General features: G+C 53.6%; 7 protein-coding genes across 7 annotated transcripts; 3 read left to right on the forward strand and 4 right to left on the reverse strand.

The window, feature by feature from the left end:
* Window positions 1-271: 271 nt before the first annotated feature.
* Window positions 272-1,734, forward strand: MCH5-4 (Riboflavin transporter MCH5; the record flags this gene model as incomplete). Its single annotated transcript, XM_036639803.1, has 3 exons — window positions 272-319; window positions 377-1,542; window positions 1,596-1,734. The coding sequence occupies 3 exons, from the start codon at window positions 272-274 to the stop codon at window positions 1,732-1,734; spliced, it is 1,353 nt and encodes a 450-aa protein (XP_036493928.1).
* Window positions 1,735-2,471: 737 nt separating this feature from the next.
* Window positions 2,472-4,065, reverse strand: sol4 (putative transcription factor sol4; the record flags this gene model as incomplete). The annotated part of the gene is made up of 3 exons (XM_036639804.1): window positions 2,472-3,411; window positions 3,469-3,939; window positions 4,007-4,065. The coding sequence occupies 3 exons, from the start codon at window positions 4,063-4,065 to the stop codon at window positions 2,472-2,474; spliced, it is 1,470 nt and encodes a 489-aa protein (XP_036493927.1).
* Window positions 4,066-5,949: 1,884 nt separating this feature from the next.
* Window positions 5,950-7,761, forward strand: CGCS363_v007956 (Cytochrome P450 monooxygenase TRI13; the record flags this gene model as incomplete). The annotated part of the gene is made up of 2 exons (XM_036639805.1): window positions 5,950-6,981; window positions 7,054-7,761. 2 exons carry the CDS (start codon window positions 5,950-5,952, stop codon window positions 7,759-7,761), a joined length of 1,740 nt encoding a protein of 579 aa, XP_036494057.1.
* Window positions 7,762-8,791: 1,030 nt separating this feature from the next.
* On the reverse strand, window positions 8,792-10,513 carry patC-2 (Efflux pump patC; the record flags this gene model as incomplete). The annotated part of the gene is made up of 1 exon (XM_036639806.1): window positions 8,792-10,513. One exon carries the CDS (start codon window positions 10,511-10,513, stop codon window positions 8,792-8,794), a length of 1,722 nt encoding a protein of 573 aa, XP_036493929.1.
* A 1,133-nt stretch (window positions 10,514-11,646) lies between these two features.
* On the reverse strand, window positions 11,647-13,079 carry sol2 (O-methyltransferase sol2; the record flags this gene model as incomplete). Its single annotated transcript, XM_036639807.1, has 5 exons — window positions 11,647-11,654; window positions 11,708-12,059; window positions 12,125-12,234; window positions 12,339-12,520; window positions 12,574-13,079. The coding sequence occupies 5 exons, from the start codon at window positions 13,077-13,079 to the stop codon at window positions 11,647-11,649; spliced, it is 1,158 nt and encodes a 385-aa protein (XP_036493923.1).
* A 1,191-nt stretch (window positions 13,080-14,270) lies between these two features.
* On the forward strand, window positions 14,271-22,333 carry sol1-0 (Prosolanapyrone synthase; the record flags this gene model as incomplete). Its single annotated transcript, XM_036639808.1, has 3 exons — window positions 14,271-14,316; window positions 14,369-14,840; window positions 14,890-22,333. 3 exons carry the CDS (start codon window positions 14,271-14,273, stop codon window positions 22,331-22,333), a joined length of 7,962 nt encoding a protein of 2,653 aa, XP_036493922.1.
* Window positions 22,334-23,113: 780 nt separating this feature from the next.
* ustQ-8 (Tyrosinase ustQ) lies at window positions 23,114-24,358 on the reverse strand (the record flags this gene model as incomplete). The annotated part of the gene is made up of 5 exons (XM_036639809.1): window positions 23,114-23,434; window positions 23,496-23,826; window positions 23,882-23,967; window positions 24,039-24,201; window positions 24,267-24,358. The coding sequence occupies 5 exons, from the start codon at window positions 24,356-24,358 to the stop codon at window positions 23,114-23,116; spliced, it is 993 nt and encodes a 330-aa protein (XP_036494517.1).
* Window positions 24,359-24,947: the final 589 nt, after the last annotated feature.

Consider the following 24,947-nt stretch of genomic DNA (forward strand, 5'->3'; position numbering starts at 1 on the left):
AGCACGCGGTGTTCCGGCGAAAATTGGTCATCGGCCAAACCAAATCGGCGAACCCTCCAGTGGCCGAAACTCTGTATGAAAGGAAGCCGATTCGCCCATTTAATTGGAAGAGCGATGGATATGTCAAATTAAATGTACGGATCTCTTGCAGCTAGGTCTTTATTCTTTCTCGTCGACTTCAAGTTCTGCGCATTTATCTCAAGCAACAATATTAAAAGCCCACAAACCTCCAGCCTTAGTCTTTGGTTTGCTTATTAACTGCATTTGCATCATGCACATCCATTCAATTACACGGTTACTGCAAAACGAAAAGATGAAGGTTAGTCTCAACTAATCCTGCATAACACATACCTCACGTCGACTGATGAGAGAACAGTCCAGCCATTCCCAAAAGGGTGCCGAATCTAAAGGCACTCAAGCACAGAATCAAACCAGGTCAGAAGCTCTCACCTCCGACCTCGAGCTTACTGATGACTCCCCAGAGGAGGTCTATCCGGAAGGCGGCATGGCTGCATATTTGGTTGTTTTTGGAAGTTTCTGTGCCATCATGGGCGGCCTAGGCCTCATGAACAGCATTGGCATCTACCAATCTTGGATTTCCACCCACCAACTTCATGACGTCGATGAAGGAAAGCTTGCCTGGATATTCGGCCTCTTCAATTTCATGGTCTTCTTCTGTGGCATACAGATTGGCCCTGTTTTCGATGTTCACGGGCCAACATGGCTTATGGCTGTAAGCATTGTGCTGCATGCGGCAGTCTTTGTCTCCATTGGGTTCTGCGAGGAGTACTGGCACTTCCTTGTTGTGATAGGTCTTGTTGCGGGTTCGGCGACATCCATCATATTTGTCGTGCCTGTTGCGACAGTGGGACAGTACTTTCAAGCCAAGCGCGGAGCAGCAACTGGTCTGGCCATGGCTGGAGGCAGTCTTGGAGGCGTCATTTTCCCCCTCATATTCGACAACTTGAGCGAGAGAATCGGGTTTGCGTGGGCAACTCGTTCAATCGGGCTAATAACTATTGTTCTCTTGATGGTTGGCTGCCTTCTTGTACGTTCGCGTGTATCTTTCCGCGATACCCTGCCATTGAACAAAAGTATCTTGCCAGACTTTCGCATCTTACTACAACACAATGTGCTCTTGATGACCATAGGAGTCTTTTTCATCGAGTGGGGATTCTTCATTGGATTGGAGTATGTTGCATCATACTCCCTTGCTCACGGCATTGGCAAGAGGCTGTCATATCTCATGATTGTGTTTCTCAATGCCGGTTCCGTTCCAGGCAGGTGGTTGCCTGGATTAGTCGCCGACAGACTCGGACGGATGAACACCATGATCGCGACAAATGTAATTTGCATTATCGCCATCCTGGGCATATGGTTACCGGCCAGTGGCAATGTTGCAGCCGTCATAGTCTTCTGTGTTGCCTTTGGCTTTGCAAGTGGAAGCAACATCAGCCTGGTACCTGTTTGCGTGGGCGAATATTGTTCCACTCAAGATTATGGGCGATATTATTCCACTGTGTACACTGTTGTTAGTCTTGGGTAAGTTATTTTCGCTGTAAGAGTTTGACCAGCTGGGTTGCTGACACTTACAGGGCATTGGCTGGTGTGCCGATAGCTGGAGCAATTCTTGAGAAATCGCACGGTTCCTATTCTGGGCTAATAATCTTCGCCGGGGTCTCGTATGTTGCCGGAACTGCTTGCTTCGTTGGGCTCGTTGTCTTGCACCGATAGTTCTCTTGAAACCACTTTACGACGATTGCTGCGGGGAATACATCTTAATTACCCGGTAATTTTGTTTGTTGAAGGTGGTGGAAACCATGTTGGGGCGTCAGCCAACACATCATCTGGAAGCGGGCTGCAATGATGGACAGATCCTCCTCTGATCACTTTATTCGAAGACTGGTCGTTCGCTCAGGCACCAATGTCAACATCGAGAACAAACTAACTAACAAAATGAGGAGGCTGGAGTCTGAAGATTACTTAGAAGTCGTAGGAAGACACGGTTTTGCTTAACGACAGTCCACAACAACACAATTACCAAACTGGAAAGCCTTTTGAAAAGGCGGGTGAAGCAAAGCCCAGCAGCATTTCTGCCCGAGACTACGCAGCCTGATTGTGTTCATGAGATGCCATGTGTGTAACTGCGGAGAAGCTGCATAATTCCTTTACTTGCCCGTTGATTCGCTTTTACCTCTATCAACCCCATTACTCTCGCCAAGATGAGCAGCCACCCAGTGTGGTCATCACAACAAGCGCTCTTTTTGGACTAAAGAATCTAGGGTGTGCATATTTATGCGCCCACTTCCCTACCTCCCAGTTTACTCACCAAGTACCCAGAATCGGGCCTCGGCCGTTGATATAGACATCAATACCAAGCCGAAAACAGCGACATGATAGTCTAGACTTTGCTCTTAGATGACCAGCGCGTAGTTGCCAGCGACGGATCACAACGTCGATATTAGCACTGTCTATATAAGCTCTTCTGAAACCTGCTGTATCCACGAGCCACACTCGCTGTTAGGGATGTCTTTGAAATCGCACTGCCCTACAGCCTCCTCGACGCCCAGCTCGAGCATTTGGTTGATCCATGCAGGTATGGTTTCCATGTCTGGCGTCTGCTGTCTTGGCATCTTACTGAGAAGTTCAGTCAGGGTTTGAGCTCCTACCTGAGCCATATTGCTCACTTCCGCAAGCATTCGCAGACGTGCAAGCGCGTCGTCAACAGCGCGCAAGCATTGGTCCCGAGATACGTGAGCCTTCCCAGGCCCGAGAGGATCTATCCTGAGCGTGGTGAGAGGGCCATCCTCGCTCTTGCCCGGAAAGCCGATATCCGTACAGAGGCCGACAAGCAGAACGGCAGCTTCAAATGTTGGGAAGATGATGCCCACGAACCGTGTGTGGCAGCCGCCTAGTATGGTGTGCAACTTAGAGACGCTTTCCAGTACTCTCAATGCTGCCACGGCCAGAGCCCTTCTCTGACACGATAGAAGAACTCGCTTGTATACGGGAAGCCTATTTAGGCAGGCTGGGTTCTGAAGCAGTACTGGACGAAAGTTGCAGCAGAGCGACTCGAAAATGGTGGTATGCAGGTTTTGCCTTTGTAGAGGCAGCATAGGAAGACGCTCGTCCCATTGTGTGCTGGAGTCCAGAGCGAAGGCCGGTGGCAAAGTTGTGAGAAATCCGTTGCAAAACTTCTCGTATGTTGCTTCGGCCACGGTCGCGTCATACTCTCGCCTCGGCAAGAAGTCTCTCCAAAAAGACGCCAGACGGGCTTGGATCAAACGTTCTGAGAACTCTTCAGGGGCGTCGGCGTCGTCAACATTTGGACCGAGGTGCATCCGTGGAAGGTTTTCGTCGGTCAAACCCGAGGGCAAGAAAGGGGACACGTCAAGTTGTCTCGAGAAAAGGCTGAGTAAACGTTAGCTGTGAGTGACCAAATATGAGCCGTCGAGGTGAGCGTGGTACCTGTCCCATATGAAAAGGTTGCAGTACACCCTGCGACGCATTTCCTTGTCTAACTCATTCATTCCCATGATTGTTGCCACAGGCTTTCTATCAAGTCCAATTCTGTGTGCGACTCGAACCGCGTCGCCAAACGCTTCCCAAAACATCCTATTTCGCCCTTCGCACTGGTACCGTAATCCCAAAAAGAGCAGATGCTGCACGCGTAGAAGAGAGCCCTTCCCGTCGAGTCGAATGCAGATTGCTGTAAGCTTGTCGGCGACATCATTGAGTAAGTCCCGAATGTCCGTCAGGGACATGCCTCTGATCTTATCGATAGTGTAAGACGGCGAGGGGAGAAACTGCAAAGCGTGAGAACACATCCTCAGGAGCAGCACTGCGAACTCGACGTCAAGTGTTGATGACGGTCGTTCTGAGTTCCACCATACTTGGTACTGTGCCAAGAACCAAGGTGGGTGCACAAGTTGTTCCATCCTACGAGAGTTGTAATTGTTAGTCGGTTTTCCAGGTTATCACTAGCTGGCAGCCCTGCGATACGAACCAGTGGATTTCCATCACATAGTATTGCACGAGAAAGTCAAGAATCTGACGATCGGGCATTCTTTCCGTTTGATCTTCAACTTCTTCCAACGACTCTAAAGGGATAGGCGCGCATTGTCTATCCCGGATTTGGTGATTTCTCAGCCCTAGCTATGTGCAGCTGTCAGAAATGATACATCACGAATGGCGAATAAGCCAAGAATGTCGCGGGGAGCTTGAGCATGTAATGAGAGAAGGGGGAGCAACTGCACTGACCCCACAGACCACAGCCATAGTGTTAGACTCGCTGTCCTCAAAATATCCAAACACTTCGGCTATCGAATCCGCCACGTCAATCCTGCTCTCCTGGTCTGTGATACTCCGAGCAGAACCGCTGCTACAGTTTTGTTGAATTCGGGTATCATGTGCTGTAGGAGCATCTTCGTTTTGGCGAGCCTCTGTTTGAATTGGTGAAGTATTGGCTTGCAATGCCTGCGAGTTGTAATAAGCGCACTCCTCGGGTCGCCTGCGCCGAGCGCAATGATTGCATGGATAACGACGATTGCACTATGCGGGCACACGAGTTAGGACTGATGAACGATGTCTCACTCCGGGAAGTTGTGGGCAAATCTCCAGACCTTCTGCTTCCTAGTGTAACATGGAATACAAGATGATACAACACGCTTTCGGCCAGGCTTTTGCATGTCCGATGTTTCTGGCTCGGATCTAGAAGCAATGCGGAACGCATCCATTTGATTTGACTTTCATCTAGTTTCCTGGGCGAAGACAAGAGCTGGAATACGGCAAAAGTGATGGAGGGTTTTATCATCAGCTTATCCATCGAGCTTTGTGGTCGGCGACTGGCCAGATAGAGCCCGGAACGAACTATTGGAGACAGTGACGAGAGCTTGTATTGTTCTTCAGCTGCCTTGCAACACTCAAAGTTCCTATCTGCAGCTTACATACATGCCTGTCATACCAGAATACGAAGTATTTCGTCTCAAGGCTCGCTGGGCGAATTCGTCTTTATGTCTTGACATGAGGTTATTCTCATTTTGTAAAGTGTATCATCGCGCCTACCATAGCCACCCCTCCCCCTACCCCCTAATCCTAAAGGACTAGGGTCTTTTACCTCTGCGGCGGTACTAATGCGACGATTCTCCAGGCCCGGTCCGTCGTCGAACTAGGATCTAGCCGTGCTTCGTTCTACATGCCGTGCTGCATCGGTTCGATTACGCAGCCGTCTCTTACAGGAATGGCGCGGGCGTTGGAGGGACTTCCATCAAGGGTTGCCGTGGGGGATGATAAGCGAAGTCGATGGCCCCGGTAAGCAGACGAGTCCCCCGGACTTAACGGACAGGCATGCAGAAATCCTGGGATGTTTCTGACTGCAGTGTTTCGGCCCTGGTGGCGACAAATAAATCAGCGTCAAGTGCCATCAATCATTGGCCACGGCGTTTCTTTCATAACAGATATCCGTCGCGGAGAGATGAGTTAGGAGTGAAGGGTGACAATCATACGAGAACGGTCTGGCAACAAGCCTCGGCAAAGTACACTTTCATGACTCACGTATCCCAGCTATGAGCGTTCAATGTACCTCCTTGTCAGTCCCGGTTGCTGACTCGCATATCTGTCTTGTGCGTTCCGATGATGCTACGTGACGATCCAGGGTCCTCATGGTCGGCCGATATTTTTCGCCCGAGAATCATCGGCTTAGGTACGGCACCTTACCATTAGCCTGCGACTGTGACAGCACCACGAGGTACTTCTTGTTCATCTAAAGATCAGGAATACTTAGGGCTCAATCTTGCGATGAGGTCTAGAGAGCATGAAAGTGACGGATGTTGGGTCTCACTCATAGTGTTGTCGCCTGAATAAATAAAGCCGAGCTCTCAGATCTTCACTTTATATCCACAGACGCCATCAACCAAATATTTCTTTGTATTTGGTGTGCTGTACATCACTATGGCTCTTTCAGATGCGATCCAACTTCTCGGTCGCGGGCTGCTGTCAACGCCACTCGGCCTTCTTGCCGTACTCGGAGTCCTTTATCTCTTATACAAACGGTTGCTATTACCCCGGCCCCTCCCGGGTATTCCGTACAATCCGGAGTCAGCCCACAAAATCCTGGGGGATGCCCCAGATATGCTGCGGGAGGTCAGCGTCACTAGGGAGCTCAATGTGTGGCTACTCAAGCAGGTGAACACCCTGCAGACACCCCTATCCCAGGTGTTTGTGGATCCCTTTTCGAAGCCCTGGGTACTTCTCGCCGACGCCATCGAGGCCCAGGATGTCATGATGCGGCGGCCCGAGTTCGACCGGTCGGACTTTATCACCGACGGGCTGGGCCCGGTGGGCGCTTTCCATGCCCGGATGAAGAGGGGCCAGACTTGGAAGCAAACAAGAGCCTGGCTGCAGGATCTCATGAGTCCCAGCTTTCTGAATGGAACGGTCGGCCCCGTCATGTACGACAATGCGCTTCATCTCGTCCACTTCTGGGAGATGAAAGCTCGCTTGGGCAGTGGACGACCGTTTGACGTCAACGAGGATCTGAATCACAACGCTCTAGATGGCATGCTTTCCTTCGTGTTTGACAAACACTTTGAGCACACTGCTCTGGGTCCCCAATTCAAGGCTCTCTCTCAGCTAGACCCCTCAAGCATCGAGATCGGACCAGACGGAGAGGCCAAATTCCCCGAGGCACCGGTTCATGAGTTCATTTCTGCACTTTATGAAACGGTTGAAGGCATCGACGAAGTAACCAAGTCTATGTTCCCGTGGCTGAAGACATGGTGGATCAACCAGACACCAAAGTTTAGGAAGCTAGTTGCAGTGAAGAGACAAGTTGTGCGAGAGCAAATTCAAGGCTCTCTTGGGAGGTTAGATGAGACGGGGGAAGCCAAGACGGCAGTGGAATACATGTTGATGCGTGAGAAGAGGACTGCAGAAAAAGAGGGCCGCAAGCCTGATTTTGAGAATCCGATTTTGATGGACGAGGTAAGATCAAGAGCGCTCTCAAACATCAAGGCTTGGAAGCCCGTCGATATCAGGCACTGATGTGGAGAACAGATTGCAGGACAGTTCATAGCTGGCTTACACACGACCAGCACGACACTCGCCTGGACATTCATTTACTTGACTCGGCTACCAGAAGTCCAAACCAAGCTGCGGCGTGCGCTGCATACGGCCTACGCCGATGCGCACAATCAATCTCGGACGCCCACGCTAGCCGAACTGAACAAGACGCGGGTGCCCTATCTTGAAGCTGTGCTGGAGGAGGCGCTCCGGCTGCATGCCACCAGCGTAGCACGGCAGGCAACCCGCGACACAGAGGTATTCGGCCATCGCATCCCCAAGGGCACGAATGTAGTCATGGTCGCCAACGGGCCGGGATTCCATGCGCCATCCTTTGACGTGGACCCCAGCCGGCGCAATGCGACGGCGAAGACGACAGTGGGCTGGGATGAGGGGCGAGACATGAAGGCGTTCGACCCAGAGCGATGGCTCATACGCGGGGAAGTTGATGGAGCCGTGGAGTTCAACGCAAACGCAGCACCACAAATCGCCTTTGGTATGGGTCCTCGCAGCTGTTGGGGTCGCCGACTGGCGTATCTAGAACTGCGCATGGTTACGACTCTTGTGGTGTGGACATTTGACCTGCTGGAGGTCAGCCCATCGCTTGCCGATCCCAAGGCTAGTTACGGAATAGTCCACAGAGCGGATCGGTGCTTTTTGAGACTCAGACCCCGGGTGAACATTCAGAAGAATGAGGAGTAAACGTGGTTGAGATTATTGAGATGTTACTCGGTCCGTCTTGTCCGCGTATAATGTGGAATGTTTCTTCCACATTCATTTCGTTATCAGCTGGGGAAGAATGTAACCTCCGGGGCAAAATACTATTTATGCATATGCACATACTATGTAGTCAACGGAGATCCCGAGTTCTTACCGCGTGGAGGTTATCCGAATACTTATTGGTCGGAAACCGATGGGATGGATCAAATCCTTGTCTCAATCCAGGGTTGTGACATTTCTTCTTTCCCTCTGAAGCAAAAGCTGCCAGGAAAGTCGTCTGACACGACCCATTATTTAGACTCCGTACGCCGCGTAAAGTTTTGCAAGGGATCTAGAGAATCTGCATTGCCACAAGTTTTCCTGCAGCCGTGATGACTCTAATCCGCTTGAAGGCAAGAGTTCGCAAAGATGTTGCATCAACCAGGATACATTTACTTTGAGTGCGAGTCCTGGAAGGCTGTATATGGGAGTATTATCCTAGGAATCCAAGCGGTGAAATCTCATTTGACGTCCGGTCTCTACCCTCCTCATGACGTGCTCCCCAGCGACGGGGTCGCTGTCAGCGACTGTGGAGTATTTCGAGAAATATGCTCCGAAACAATCTTTATCAAAAGCGACCCGCGTCTCGAAAAGGCCTTGATCTGCGTTACGAGTAGAGCTCAGCGCGGTACGGTGAGCGATGTCACAAGGCTTTCGAAAGGAAGTGGAGGGGCGAGGAGTCATATCCTTTAAGCCAATGGTCTGATGAATTATCTGACTATGGTCTAAACTAATGGTACAATGAAGGTCCCTGTATCCCTTCGACAGTGAGGGCCCGTCATGTCGCTTCCTGCAGAGACCACTTTTGTCACGATGCCTGTACTGAGCTGGGTTGCTGGGTCAAAAGGAAGAATTGGCGATGACAAAAGCCCACCTTCCTCGACAAGTAAGGGATCTCGAGAAAGGACAGGCAGCCTGAAAAAGAAAAGTCTCGAGTTGTCTCCTCGAAGAAGACAATGTTGACGAGCACCTATCAGGCGGCAGCAATGCCAGTGCTTGCACCAAAGAGCCTCTCACGCCGCATGATGAGACTCAGAATAGCAGTGAGCCCTCCAGCGGCAATGACTAGCGTGTATGTCTGATCTATGGCTTTGACAATGGCGTCGAGGACTCTGGTCCTGAGCTCTGCAGAGAGACCGCGCACAAGGCTTGAGCGGGCACCCAGGATTGCAGCTTGAATATCAGCTGAGGGTGTGTTGGGCAAGATCTGTTGAATCTTGTCTTGGCTGGAGTTGAGGAGAATGGCATTGGCGATGGCCAAGGAGAGGGTAATTCCCACGAATTGGGCAAGAGTGATGAATCCGATGGCTGGAGGGATATCAAGCGGCTTCACAACCGTTTGAACGACGGAGAAGGAAGCTTGTAGAAACATGCCGACTCCAGCGCCGATGATCACTGTGTAACCATACACGCGGCTTGTGGGCGTGTCTTGCTCCACAGTGTACATGAGCGCGCCCCCCACCACAACCAGAAGGCCGCCCACCAGATACCATGGCATGTAATATCCCAGCTTAGGCATCAGAGCGCCATTGCTGAAGACGATAACTACCATTACGACAATGAAGGGAAGCAGACGGACTCCTGCATCCAATGGACCATCATTGCGGGTGAATTGGAAGAAAATGGGGACCATGTAGATGGGCACGAACGAGCCTGCGCCACCGGTGGCGCAGGCTACGAATAGGATAAGTACAGAACGAGAGCGGAAGAACTGGATAGGGATTGTGCGACGGTCGGGTGTGGTGAAGATGCTGAGGACTTGCTGAACCCCGAGGATGATGAAGAGGACCCCGGTAACAACAAACAACGCAATGATGCGGCCAGAGTCCCACGGGTACACAACACCGCCCAAGTTGACTGCCAGAATCAAGGCGGTGAGCGCTCCCGCTTGAAGAGTGAAACCGGCATAGTCCACCTCGACGAAACGAGACCGGAGCGACGCTCCAGGGCGAGGGTCTTTGCTCGGGATCAAGAAGATGTAGAAAGGTGCGCACACGGCGCCGATGAACAGGTTGATGTAGAAGGCCCAGCGCCAGCCCACCGAAGATTCGCTGAAGGCGCCGCCAATAACGGGACCGAGAACGATGCCGAGACCCCATGTAAGACCGGTGCTGGAGACATACAGCGGGCGCTCAGCCATGGTGGTGGTGGTAGAAATGAGTGTCATGCAGCCGACATACAATCCCGAACCGCCAGCTCCAGCGATGGCGCGTCCCAGAATCATGACATCCATGGTCGGCGCAGCGCCACATATGACAGAGCCAACCTCAAAAAGAACAACGTGGAAAATGTAGAGCCACTTTGGGTTGAATTGGCTGTACAAGCGGCCCCAAGCCAGATTGGTCGCAGTTGCGGTGAGAAGAAAGGCAACGCTGAGCCATGAGAGTTTCTGAATGTTGCCAAACTCCAAAATGATGACTGGCTGTAGGTCGGCAACCACGGTGTTGTCTAGAGCGTAGATGAAGGTAGAAAGCAAGATTGAAATGATGGTAAGATACCATTTCCAACCGTTGATTTCACGGGGAGGAGCCTCGGGTTGCAAGGTGGTCTCGGAGCTGTCTGGCGCTTGTTGTGATTGCTTCTCTTCATCTTTTGAGCTGTGTTCTGCCGGACTCGTTGAGCCTTCCTTGGACGTGGTGATGTCACCGAGGCTGGTGTCGCCCGAGCTGTCCTTTCCTTCGTCAATCACCGCCATTGAATTGTTTTGACGGATGAAATGTGAATTGTGACTACCAGATGAAAGAAACGTGAAGGAATGAAGTATGATGTCGTGAGTTGATGAGTAAAGAGTGATGGAGAAGAATTGAAGGTCTTTTTATCCTAATTCATCAACTACGTCTTAGGTAGTGATATCTTGAAGTCTTAGATATTAATAAGCTTTTTGATGAAGCTTTCGTCAAAATGGCCCTTCCTAGCCTTGAATTATCCCGATTCCCATCTGGTCAACAGTCAACACACGGCTGATCGACGCTACGGCACTTTCAGCAATCTCAGACAAGCTTGGGCAGATTTGTAAAGTCGGGATTGAATTTGGCCGGTCGACAGGGGATGAGGAGAAGAAGGGCTTGCATCCCCGACTCTTTCAATCAAACATCAGGTGGTTCTAGGGCCGGCCCGCGTCGCCATATGCGTCCCTCGGCCGTTGGTTCGTCGATGAACGGGGTGGTATTCAAGGGAGGTAGCAGTGCATCTTACCACGCCTTATCAAAGCAAGCATAGGGGTGGGGTGGGGAGAACGGCTGTTGGCCGTGGGAGACAGCGGTATGCATCCGGGGAAAGTTTAAATTCAGACCCTTGAATGATTGAACGCAAGGGGCTGTTGGTATTCGACGCGACACTTTCCTGAACGAGACTGACTGGGATGTGAATTGTAGCCTGGCTCTATGTCAGAGCGACGTGGCAGCCATCCCACTGCGACATGAGATGTCTTGTAAGTCTGTTTACACGTTCGGAGTATTATCGGAGCTGAATGCAGAACTCCGGGATGCCTTCCAAACACAAGACTGAGCTACCTGCGTCTTTTACATGATTATAGCCAGGGCACACAGATGCGGGATTCCATCACAGAGTGCTCTACTGTGAATTTGTACTCTCTGAACTCAGTGCCTTTACTCGTCCATATGCCTGATGAGGCTTGTCTAGGCCCAGTTTGATCCAAAGTGGTTTAGAGTGCATGAAGCAGCGGCTTTCTCAGCTCGATACGAGTGCCCTTGTCTCTATTTTCACAGCTCGTCTACTCCATGCTTGGCTTCCATCACACTTTGATTTCAGCGGCGTAAGTGCGCCTCCACCAAGCCCATCAGCCCTTCGGGACGAACAGAACGGATCTCATATCTCTCATCCGCCTGCTTTAGCAGAGCCTCGAAATCATCCGCAGTACGCAGCTTACCACCAAAGCCCACCAGCATGATTAAATCAATCTGGCGCATGCCACGTTCCACGTCGCGCGTAAGCACGCCCTGCTCTGGCAAGATCATGTCGTTGATAAGCAACGGCGTGCCAGGCTTGGAGCTCTCGAGACCCGGAACGAGGGCGCGGAACATGTCAACGACGCGGGCATCACACCAGTTAAGCGCACACGCACGCAAAATGAAGGCCGCGGCATCGCCAACAGGCTGCGGGTCGAAGAAGCTGTGCTGCATGAAGGTGACGCGTCCGCGAGTGTCGTCGGTGAGGAGTGATTGACCTGCTACGTGCATGTCTGCTGAGTCTTGGACGATGAAATTGAGGTTGGGGAAGGTCTGTGTTGACGAGTGAGAAAAGACGATCACGAAAATTAGGGAAAATGTGAGAGTTGCTTACTTACCTTTGCTAAAGTAATGGAGACCTTGCCGCTGCCACCGCCAACATCGACGACGGTTCCGTTCAGATTGCCCCATGGAAAGGAGTCTTTCAGAGCATCAATGTTGAGGTTCACTTTTACGCGTTAGTCTAGAGCATCCCACTCCGATCAGATCAACCCCAGGCCTGGGAGCAAAGAAGCGGCGCGCAGCACTGATAGGAAGGAAAAGGGGCTCTACATTTGGCCCAGCCTGCCATGGCTTTGGCAAAACGGATGGAACGCTGGGTATCCTTCTCGTAGAAGTTGAAGATCGGAAGGCCATGTCTCGTCGTGAACGGGGTGACAGTACTATCATAGTTCTTGGGTGATACCTTGACATTGTCAGCGGTTGCGGTGGCCGCTTTGAACATCTCGTCAAGTCTGCACGGAGAAATTAGCAAACAACATGAGTCGGCGTCTCGTTGGTGGCGTACGTGTAATGCAGCGTTGCACGAATCTCCTCGTCCTTGTGTAAAAGGTACGAGCTGGGATTATGGGCGACATATCCAGGCGTTGGCTCCCGGAAGATGGACTCGGTCGCAAGGAGACGAACGATGCGGGTAGTTCTGTCGAGATCGACACCAGCCCGGTCGGCCAATTCTTCCAGCGATATCTTCCCCTCGGCAGGGACAATACTGAAGAAGTCAAAGTCGAGGGCCACTGAGATTGCAGCGAGCTCGTATCCTTGACAGGCGAGATTCCGGAAGTGTCGCTTCGGGCCCTCGACCAGATACTGGAGGTCTTCCAAAGATCGCTTCAGCTCGCCCTGAAGCTTGGCGTAGTCGAGAGTCTCGGGACGAGTGGCGTCATCGGATGCAAAGGTAGGCTGCTCAAGGTTGTTGGAATTCAAGTACTTGACTATGCGCTGAGTTTGTTGGACGATGTCCTCGGCAAGGGCGAGGAGTCCGCTCCCATGAGCACCGTTACTTTGCGATGGCATGATAAAATCAGGGCAAACCGTCTTCAGAATGGAAGGCCAATATTGATCCTCGAAACTGATTTTCTATGAATGCCTCAACACTCATAAGCATAGTACATTTATACACGTTGACTTCACGTGTAGGCTGGGACAAGTCCAAAGCCGTCTTGGTCGGGTTTCTTGTGACTTCGGGCGTCATGCCGTTTCGATACTTCCTGAGTCAATGCCCAGCCGTAAAGCCAAGTTACATTACACCATTTCAATGCACGTAGTCATGCAGTGCCCGTTTCTTGCGCAAATAATGTTTTATCATTTGAGCGGACGAGAGGGGTATCGTAAACCGCGCCGCTTGTTGGCGTTGGCTGTCAAGGGAAGCTTACGATACATCAGATTCGTTATCCCTCGCAGACCTAAAATGATGTAGGATTCTCAAGGATACTGGAACCGCTGCGCAACATGGTTTCATGGACGCCGTTGGCATGCAGCTCGAAACCCACAGCATTGCAACCAACGTCGGCCGATGTTTCGCGGGCAGAATCTGAACGACTGCGCTCCCCATCTCAAACCCCACTATGCATGTAGCAATGCGTTGGTTTCTGATCAGTCGATAGGTATTACCAACCAAAAACCGGGTAATGTAAGTTTCGGGCATAGGTTGCTTATATTGTACAAACGGCCGATATTTCACGGCTCATTTTGTAGCAACGCGCGTATCAATGCCTCGCTACGAATCTGCCCGCGTTATGTCATTTTTGTTCGTGATGCACGCGCCCGGCCGAGTGAACGGCCGACGAGGAGTTGTGATGTGAGTTTGCGGCGAAGTGCGTCCTTTCGACGATCTTCGTCGAAGCCCCGACGACGCACTTCACTGTGCGGCAACGAGGAGTTTCGTGTTGGCTCAAAGGTATTATCTCGCTAGCCGCCGGTGCCGCCTGCGGGTTGCTCTTTAAAAGATCTTGCAAAGCATGGGGTCTTAGCTTCCAGGAAGTGTTAGTCGTGGATGTCATTTTCAATGTTTATATGCCCAACTCTTTCATCTCTGCAATCCATCAGATCAATCCCAACAACAAGCGGGACATCAGCGCCTCAATCGAGGGCCACTCGTCAACGTGTGACATAGTTAACATTATCTGAGTGTCTTCTAGTTATCAAGAAGACAAAAGTACAACAACAGTCAAGCTAACCCTACCTAGACTTGGAACAAGTAACGCCATGAGTGAGACGCGTCAGCCAGAGCCCGTGGCCATCGTGGGCATGGGTAAGTCCCTCCCCTCAACTTTCTCAAATCGCATGCTAATGGTATGCTTAAGGTTGCCGCTGGGCGGGAGGCATTCGCGACACATCCGGGCTCTGGGAATTCCTTATCAACAAGCGCTCTGGATACCAGGACTGGGCGGAGCCTCGCTTTTCAGCCAAAGGATTCTACCATCCCAACCCAGAACGCCCCGGAACCACGGCAGCAAAGGGCGGATACGTGGTAACTGATGATCCGCGCCTCTTCGATCCCGCCTTCTTTGGCATCTCGGGTCTTGAAGCCGAGACCATGGATCCCTCACAGCGGAAGCTTCTGGAGGTCATCTATGAAGCGTTTGAGAGTGCTGGTGACACGTGGGAGAGCGTCAACGGAACCCGTACGGGCGTTTACGTTGCCGACATCTCCTACGATAACGCGTATGCACAGACGCGCGATTGGGAGTATGCGAGACCGCATGCCACCACGGGCGTCTGTCACAATATTCTTAGCAATCGCATCAACTACATCTTCAATCTCCTCGGCCCCAGGTAAGTGTCGCTATGTGTTACTCCCGAGTGACCACTAACATAGAGACAGCGTCACGCTCGACAGTGCCTGCACATCGGCATTGTACGCGCTACATTTCGCTATCCAGGCAATACGCGATGGCGACTGCGACTCAGCAATCGTCGCAACAGCAAACTGGATCATGGACCCAGCCATGCAAATTGCCATGGACAAGCTGGGCGCGCTCTCAGGCACATCCATGAGCCACACATTTGACGCCTCGGCTGACGGCTACGCCCGCGGCGAGGGATTTGCAGCCATCTATCTCAAGAAGCCGGATACAGCCATTCGAGACGGATCCCCAATCCGAGCTTTGGTTCGCGGAAGTGCCATCGGTGCTAACGGCCGGTCAAGCGGCATCACCCACCCCAGTGGCGTCGCGCAGGAGGGAATCATCCGCAAGGCGTACGCCAATGCTGGCAATCTGCCGCCCTCGGAGACGATATTCCTCGAGTGCCATGGCACAGGTACGCGCGTTGGTGATCCTCTTGAAGTGGAGGCAGCCGGGAAAGTCTTCGGCCCTGGACGGTCGGATGCCGAGGAGGACCGGCTGCTGATCGGATCCGTCAAGACCAACTTGGGCCATACCGAGGGCGCGGCAGCACTCGCGGGTATCTTCAAGGCGGTACTAGCGCTCGAAGAGGGTGTGATTCCGCCCAGTATTGGAGTCAAGACACTGAACCCCCGCATCGACTTCGATAAGGCCAAAGCCAAGGTCGTCACCGAGGTCATCCCCTGGCCTGAGGGTAAGCTGCGGCGGGCGAGTGTCACGTCTGCCGGTTTCGGTGGTTCCATCGGACATTGTATCATCGACCATGTCAACGTTGTTTACCCAGACTACGTCAAGCCAGGTATCCGAGGCAAGGTTGTGGCTAATGGAAACGGCCTGACCAATGGATCGGCCAAGCACAGCATTAGCAATAGCACCAGCAACGGCAACTCTCACACCAATGGTCACAATGGCCACAACGGACACAACGGTACGAATGGCACCAACGGCACCAATGGCGCGGGAGAGAACGGTGTCGGGAACGGGAGTCATGAGACTCCATCCCTGCATTCTCCTATCCTCAGCAAACCGAAAGCAACTAGAAAGGCTGATGCTGACACTCGTCAACTTGTTCTGCTCCCCTTCTCGGCTCACAACGAGACTTCCTTGAATGCCAACATCGCCGCCCTATCCTCCGTTGCGAACCGCCACTCTCTGGCAGACATCGCTTACACGCTCAGCGCCCGGCGCTCCAAGCTCGGTCAACGCACATTCCGAATCATCGATAAAAATGATGTTACGGCAGGGCTGCAAGCTACTGCTCTCAAATTCTCCTCCAATCCATCTGAAGCGCCACGTCTAGGCTTTGTCTTCACTGGCCAGGGAGCACAGTGGCACGCCATGGGTGCCCAGCTGTTCGAATATGCCGCCTTCCGTGTTGCGATTGAACATCTAGACCATGTTGTAACTTCCTTGCCAGGTGGCTCACCTTCCTGGAAACTCGTCGATATTCTTTCCGGCCACTGCGATGCCGATCGGGTTAATTCCCCCGACATCTCGCAGCCCATATGCACAGCCGTCCAGATTGGTCTTGTAGACCTGCTCGCTTCATGGGGCGTCCGTCCCTCTGGCGTCGTCGGCCACTCGTCGGGTGAGATGGCTGCCGCGTATGCTGCGGGATATATAACCGCGGCCGAGGCCATCACGATTGCGTATTACCGTGGAGTGGCTGTCTCCCGCAACAAGAGCAAGGGTGCTATGCTCGCCGTCGGCGTGGGTCGTGACGAGGCGGCCGAGTTTCTGAGGGGTCTTGAGCAGGATATCAAGATTGCGGCCATCAACTCGCCGGGCAGTGTCACGCTTTCTGGAGAGCAGGAGGCCGTCCAACAGCTTGCTGCAACTCTGACGGAGAAGAACATCTTCAATCGGCTGCTTAAGACAGGAGGCAATGCGTACCATTCGCACCACATGGCTGCACTAGGCTCCCAGTATCAAGACCTGCTGGAGGGCGGCATGAAGCATTTGGAGACTCTCAAACTGCGCGAGAAGCAGCATCGATATGCTCCGGTACCTTGGACGTCATCCGTAACGCCAAACAAGATGGCTGAGGCCGACTCGTCTTACTGGCGCGCCAACCTCGAGTCCCCCGTGCGATTCTCCGAGGCCGTCACCAAGCTTCTTGAGCTGGAAGGCCTGGATATTGGGGCGCTGGTAGAGATCGGACCGCACCCCGCGCTGAAAAGCCCGCTTGACCAAATCGCTAAGAGCATTGGCAAGAAGATACCACACGTCGGATCCTTGAAACGCGGTGAAGACAGCCGTGTATCCATGCTACAGCTCGCCGGGTCTCTGTTCGGTCTGAACGCCGAGATCGACCTGGTAGCCGTGAACGCAACCGACGATCATGAACCAGGGACTCAAGCCCACGGTGTCATGGCCAAAGATCTCCCGCCCTATCAGTACACTTACGGGCCCGTCAGCTACTACGAGGGCCGTGCCAGCAAGGAGTTCCGCCTCCGCAGCGTGCCGCGACACGACCTCATCGGGTCCAAGGTATCCGGTAACGCGAAGCTGAGGCCGCAGTTCCGGAACGTTCTGCGGCTCAAAGACCTGCCCTGGCTCGAACACCACCGTCTACTTCCGGACGTCGTCTTCCCAGCCGCCGGGTATATGGCTATGGCGATGGTGGCTGCGTCGCAAATTCACGAGGAATCCCCAGATGTTCTGCCCATTGCGGGATACTCGCTGCGTAACGTGGACATCAAGACAGCCCTGAAGATCCCCGAGGACCAGCACGGGATCGAGGTCATGCTGAGCTTGGAACTCCCCGACCAGGCAACGGCACGCGAGCCGACGTGGGCTAGTTTTTCGGTCAGCTCTGTTGCGCGCGACTCAGACCAGTGGACGGAACATTGCACTGGGCAGGTCCGAGTTGACATTATGGAAGCGGCGAATACGAGTGAGATGAGCATCAGTTCAGCCGATGAGTCCCGGGCTGTGGACTCGCGTGCTTGGTACAAGACATTCTCGGCCATCGGCCTCGGGTACGGTCCAGCTTTCCAGGCACTCTCGGATATGCGTGCTGCTCCAGACAAGGGGTTGGTCTCCGCCAAGTTGGGCCTCAAGACGACATCTGGAATAGTCAAGGGAGGAGAGTCAAGCTACCCGATACACCCTGCCTCGCTGGACGCCATGATCCAGCTTGGCCTCGTCGCCTGCCACGGCGGGCAGACCGATCGAGCCACCACCGCCTTCGTGCCAACCCACGTCTCGGAGCTCCATGTTCGAGCCGGAAGAGACCTTGATGATAGGGACTGGGGCACTGCCATCGCCCACGGCGAGTTCCGTGGTCTCCGGTCAGCGTACATCCAGCTTCAACTTCAAGGTCCCGCGGGTGGCCTGATGATTGACGTCAAGAACCTGCGCTGCACCAGCTACGCCCTTCAAGACCGGTCTTCCGATACTGAACAAGCCAAGGCCTTCTCCAGCCCGTTCACGCGCATGGTGTATAAGCCCGATTTTCGCGCTCTGAGCAACCGTCAGGCTCGCGCATTGCTCCCACCACCACCAGAGAATGCTGCCCTTGTGCCGCTGCTCGGCCATCTGGAGACCTTGGCAGCCCTAGTTGCCGTCGATATGTATGAAACCCATATCGCTGGTAGAAAGGCGGTGTCGAATACGTCAGCGCCGGTTGACGATTACATCGCGTGGATAAAGAGACTCGTAGAGGGGAGCCAAGCAGATACCATCACCAAGGCAAAGAACCTGTCATCTGCTCAACGTCAAGAGGCCCTTAAGGATGCGTACCAGAACACAGGCGATGCTGTCGAGGCACAGGCTCTGCGGCGTCTTCACGATAACCTGGGAGACATGGTTCAAAATCGTAGAACTGGCGATGAAATCCTGGCGGAAGGTGGTCTGCTTGCGGATTTCTATGACAAGAGCTTGTTCCTCACCGGAGCGCAACCCCAGTTAACCAGTCTTTTTGACCTCATCAGCCACACCAACCCGAACCTCCGAATTTTGGAACTCAAGGGTGGAAATGGCGACACGGCGCGCGTCGTATTAGCCGCGCTGAGTAGCACAAAGGGTCTCAAGCGCTACCAGGACTACACGGTGACCGACGTCTCGGACACCGCGCTACAGCAGGCTCGATCTCAGCTTGCTGATCACGGCAGTGTCGAGTTCTCCATTCTTGCCATGGAACAGGATCCTTTAGAGCAAGGCTATGAGTCGGCAGCCTACGACCTCATCATCGCATCCCAAGCCGTACACACCGCCTCATCTGTAACCAAAGCCTTGGGGAATATCCGAAAGCTGCTGCGTCCGGGTGGTAAGCTGATGTTAGTCGAGGCCACCGAAAGCCGTAACAGCGCCTGGGTCGGACTCATCGGCGGTGCGCAGGCTGGATTCTGGCATGCCGTGCCTGATGGTCGGACTGACGGCCCCTTCTTGAGTAATACGGAGTGGGATACCGCTTTGCGTGCGTCCGGTTTCTCAGGGGGCGAGATCGTACTCGACGACTATCCTCACCCTTCGACTCACTCGACGGTGATCATATCCACTCTCATCGAGCCCGTTCCTGCGAAGTTGAATGCTGGGCCCCAAGTCATTCATCTTCTTCACGGAGATGAGGGTGTCACACCGCTCCTGAATCGCCTTTCATCCACACTGGAACGCCGTGGCCTGTCGGTCAAGACCATTTCAATCGACGCTGTGGTAATGGATGTACCCAATAACGCGCGCGTGGTTGCGTTCTTGACCGGAAAGAACTTTCTCTTGGACGCTGACCAGAATCGCCTGGACATCTTCAAGTATCTAGCTCATCACACGTCCACTATGGTGTGGTTGACGTCTTCTGGCATGGCCCAGGGTCGAAGCCCGGACGGCGCCGTGGTAAGCGGCCTACTTCGTACCATCTCCACGGAAGCTCCAACAGGACGCTTCTTCTCAGTCGACGTGGATGCCGACAACTTCAACATTGGTGATGAAGACGATCTAGAAGAGCTTGTTCGTGTTCTCGCAGACTACGAGCAAACTCTCCAACAGCCTTCCGACCCCGATAGCTTCGAGGACCGGGAGTTTGACTGGCACAGCGGCCGTCTCTGGGTGAGCCGGTTGACCCCTGAGCCGGAGCTAGACGCGTACTCTGATGTCTTCGTAACACCAGCCACCCGTGGCGCCAAGATGTTGCCTTTCGACGGCCAGGGTCCGGTGCGGGCCGCCTTTGAGACGCCGGGTATCCTTACCTCACTTTACTTCCGTCCGGACACAGAGCTGCGTCGGCAGCCGCTGGCGCGAGACTGGATCGAGGTCAAGGTAGCCGCCGTCGGACTCAACTGGAAAGACCTAGTGCTCTGCACAGGCCGCTTCGATGGCAACAACCTGTCCTCCGAGTATTCCGGCATTGTCACGGCCGCCGGCGCCGACTCCGGCTTTATCACTGGCGACCGGGTATACGGGCTTGGAAAGGGGCACTTTGGCAACTACGCCCGCGTGCCGGCGCGTCTTGCACAGAAAGCTGCCTCGGGCGATGACTTGACTGATCTCGCTACCCTTCCTGTGGTGTACATGACTGCTGTGTACGCATTTGAGCACCTCACACGCCTGCGCCAGGGGCAAAAGGTGCTGATCCAGTCTGCGTCCGGCGGTGTTGGTCTTGGGGCTATACAGCTGGCGCGGGCCAAGGGCGCTGATGTCTTCGCCATGGCCGGTTCGGAAGACAAGATACGCTTCCTCGTCGAGACAGTCGGTCTCAAGCCCTCGCACGTTTTCAAAGCGCGCGATTCTGCGGAGCTGGAGCGTGCCATATCCGCAACCGACAACCGCGGCTTCGACATCATTCTAAGTACCGCACAGGGCGACTGGCTATACGAAACGACAAAAGCGCTGGCACCCCTCGGCCACCTAATTGACATTGGCCGGCTGGATGTCAACAACGCTCGCGGTATTGGGTTAGAGCTATTCCAGAAGGGTGCCAGCTTTTCATCCTTCGATCTTGGTCATGTCGTCGAAACAGCCCCGGAACTTGGTGGTGATCTCATGCGGTCCGTAGACGAGCACCTCCGTGCCGGCCGCATCGCCGCTGTCCGCCCTCTGACCCCCTGGGACGTCTCTCAGCTTGACCAGGCCCTACTCAACTTCTCCAAGGGCATGCACACTGGCAAATTGGTGGTGACGTTCCAGAACCCCACGGCTCCGGTTCGCATGATACCAGCATACCCTAGCGTCAGCTTCGATCCTGAAGCGTCATATGTCATCACCGGTGGGCTGAGCGGGCTCGGCAGATCCATCATTCGGTGGATGGCGGACCGCGGTGCGCGAGACATAGTAGTTCTCTCCCGCCGAGGAGCTGCCGTTCCCGAGGCGAAGACTCTCATCGACTCCCTGGCACAACGCGGCGTGCGTATCCGGCCGCTTAGGTGTGACCTCAGCCAGCCGGATCAAGTGTCAGATTCTATTGAGAAGACACGCGCCGAACGACCTCTCAAGGGCGTCGTTCACTGCGCCGTGTCTTACCAGGACATCTCCTTCGAACGTCTGTCTCTCGATGGCTGGCGCGACGGCCTCGCAGCCAAAATCCTCGGCACCCGCAACCTACACGAGGCCACCAAGACCCTCCCGCTCGACTTCTTCGTCATGACCACCTCCATCCTCTCCGTCCTCAGCTTTGCAACTCAGTCCGCATACACAGCCTCCAACAACTTTCAAGACCAGTTCGCGCGCTATCGTCGCCGACTGGGTCTGCCCGCCACCGCAGCCCAATTTGGTCTCGTCAACGACGTCGGCCACCTCAGCACCGACAACACCACACTCGAGCTCATGGCGCGGAACAAAGTCCTCACCATGCCCGAGAGCCACTTCCTCCGTCTGCTGGAGCCGGCATTCCTACCTCACGAGGACGTGGCCTTCGACCCCCTGGCCGCCGCTACGTATGTGACATACATGGACCCGACGCATATGGCGGCGAAGGAGCAGCAAGATGTGGAAGCGGGAATTCGCAGCGCAGCGCCGCCGCGGTGGTGGAGCGATGGGCGTGTGTCGCATGTTATGCGTGGTTTCTACGATGCCCTGCGCCATGGACGGGACAAGACGGCGGGCGGGTCGGCTGGGAATGCTGAAGACGGCCGGTCGGCGACGGCACAGACGCGGCGGAAGTTTAACGAGGCCGTGGGAGCTACGGTGGCGGCGGCACCCGGGACGACGGAACGGGGCGAACTGCGTGAGAAGGCGCTAGAGTTCGTCACGGCGAGCATCTCGGGCACGGTGGCGACGATGTTGCTGTTGGATGAATCGGCAATCAACGCATCCCGCGCCGTGTCTGAGCACGGCGTTGATAGTCTAATTGCAGCGGAGTTGCGCAGCTGGTTCCATAACGCGCTTGGGTCTAAGATCAGTATGGTTGACCTACTGGATCCGCGGACGAGTATCAATGCGCTGGCGGCCAAGGTTGTGGATGCTACCATCGAGGAAGAAGGAAAATAGGTTAATTTGCTTGAGTTTGTAGTTACGACGCAGCCCCCCCGCAAAAAGACTACGGCAAAATTCACCCCATATGCGGGCACAATTCTGGAAACACTATATGGGCACTTTGACCTGTGCCCTCTACTAATTAAGGAAAACAGTACAGAAACCCTATACGTTCCTGCTGGCAGGCAAACCCTCTGAACATCACAAAGTCGAATAGGTTAATTTGCTTTTTGGGTTTGTTTGTTTTGGTTGGTGCAAATGCGGGGATGTACGACTAGTCAAAGTAGATTGAAAATATCCAGAGGTTCCATTTTAACGCGTCCAAACTACATTCTAAACCTAAACATTAGACTTTAGTAAGCTACATTTGACGCGACCCCATACATTGTTAAATGTCCTTAGCCAATTGTATGAGCCGCACTAGTTTATATGGAAAAGGTGTCAATCACGCTCGGTATCGAGGTGCTGCTTATCTTGGCATAAGCCAGCAGAACATGGACATTCGAATAGCACCGGGTCGAGCTGGTGATAATTGAGTCAAGGATTGTGTCCGATACTCTGTTTTTTCCCAGTAGTAAATCCCACGAAACTGCTGATCAAAGGCGGACGAATTTATCACACGAAAATGGTACGAACGCAAGATGATGACAATGTAGTTATGAAGTACAGACTAGGCTAAATACCTGTGCCGCCCCTTTTTCTTTGTATGAACTGAATCCAGAGTTCAAGCCCGATAGGAACCGAGCTGGTTTTGAGATGAAATATTGCCAAGTGGGTTGAATGTTCAACGGCCTCTTACTGGTACTCTATGCAGATGGCGTCGCTGTTGACATCCATGACCTCGGCAATAGTGATGTTCTCAGCAATGCCAGCCATCCACAAAACGTGGTCAAGCGTGGTGGTGTTGCCGTTGTCGTTGAAGTAAGGCAGGAAAGCATTGACGCCGAGAGAAGAAGGCTGGACGCTGGACCAGAAGAATCCCTCAGCGACGTTGTTACCACCAATGTCGGTCAAGCGCGACTCGTTCTGAGCCTGCCACTGCCACCAGATACGGTCCAGGTTGGTGTGGTGGAGGAAGAACAGCGGGTCTCCAGGGGAGAGAGAGGGGTCATCCATCTACAGAGAAACAGTATCAGCACAAGGATCGGGTGAACGCATGAGCAAGGGTGTCACCTACAGTGCCGCCAATGGCGTAGTGTCCGCCGGTATGAGGGGAGGCGCCCAGGCAGTTGTTGAAGTCCACGTAGTTGTCCAAGGCCAAGCAAGCGTCGATGATCTTCTGGGCAGTCTGCTCGTACTGGTTCTGCTTAAAGAGGCGGCTCAGGCACACGGGCTCCACGCGGTTCAGCTCGGTATCGAGAGTCAGTCTGACGTTGGTGTAAGGGCCGTCAGTGACGCAGCCGTTCTCGTCGAGAGTGGTGGAACCGAAGCCAGCTGTGGCGCTGCCGTTCAGAATACTGGCGCTCTCCAGCGGGCCTTCGGCCTGTTCTGCTTGCTCGTCCCAGTACCTTCTCTTGGTTAGCAACCAGATGTCGAAGTTGTTTGGTGTAGAGCATGACTTACGGCATCGGTCCAGTGTAGCCACACTCATTGCGGAGAAGGGTCTCCTGGACAGTCATGTACCAACGGTGCCACGGCAGGAAAGCCCCCTGGAGACCAAATGCATATCAGTCATCGATGTCCCTACTTGGCCATAGGGAATCAGGTAAAGAAGACTTACGACGGAGTGGATGAACTGAGCTTGAGACACATGGGCAGCTTGGAGCTCCTCCCAGACAGTCGTGGAGCCCGCGTACCCGGTCTTGGCAGGGGCCTGGGCAGCATCCATCAAGCAAAGCGTCGAGCTTATGTACGAAGTCTTCTCGCCATCAGTCAAGGCAGACCTGAAGGTTTCCTCCTGTAAGCCATATTCCATCTCTCCAACACGTTGGTTCAGAAGTAGACATACCAAGACTTTCGGACAGACGGGTTCGTGCATGCTGCGCGCACTGCCTCAGATGCACCGAGGGCGATGATCGCTTTGGCCAAGAACTTGTTCATGATTACGGTTTTTGGCGTCAATTAAACGGGGTAATGAGTGAATGAGTGAGTGAAGGAGTGTTGTGCAAGAATGACTGGAGTTAGGCGGTAAAAGAATGTGGTGATGAGCAAAGGTAGAGAAGCTGTGCTTGCCGATATCAGCTTTGGACCGGAAGTCATCGAGGTATTTATCTTCTTGCTGTCTAGAGAATGAATCCGTACACGAAATAGAACGTCTCTAGAAACACGACCACTCATGAATCTCTTCGAGTAGCATTCTCTAGGTTACGCGGCAAGCCAAGCCGGCGAAGACCGATCGTGTGCCGCTGTAATCGGCGTCTACACTAGACGAGGCGGTTCATCCGATGCACCTGTCAAATATCACCTGCACGGTGAGGCTCCGCGGGCTTAGCTGCAAGCATGTATACAACCTTGTTGCATGAAGCCCCATCACGGGAGGAACATGGTGTGTATGCTTAAATTTAGCTGCTGTCCCATGCCTCATTGTACTAGAGCGGCATTGGTCGACGACATTTTCCAGGGGCAGGTATGACTTGCTTCAGGCTAGTTGCTACTGGATTTTGAGCCTGGCAACTCTATCTTGTGATCG

This window comes from Colletotrichum siamense (genome assembly GCF_013390195.1).
Source record: "Colletotrichum siamense strain Cg363 chromosome Unknown KSG_Cg363_contig05, whole genome shotgun sequence".
Lineage (NCBI taxonomy): Eukaryota > Fungi > Ascomycota > Sordariomycetes > Glomerellales > Glomerellaceae > Colletotrichum > Colletotrichum siamense.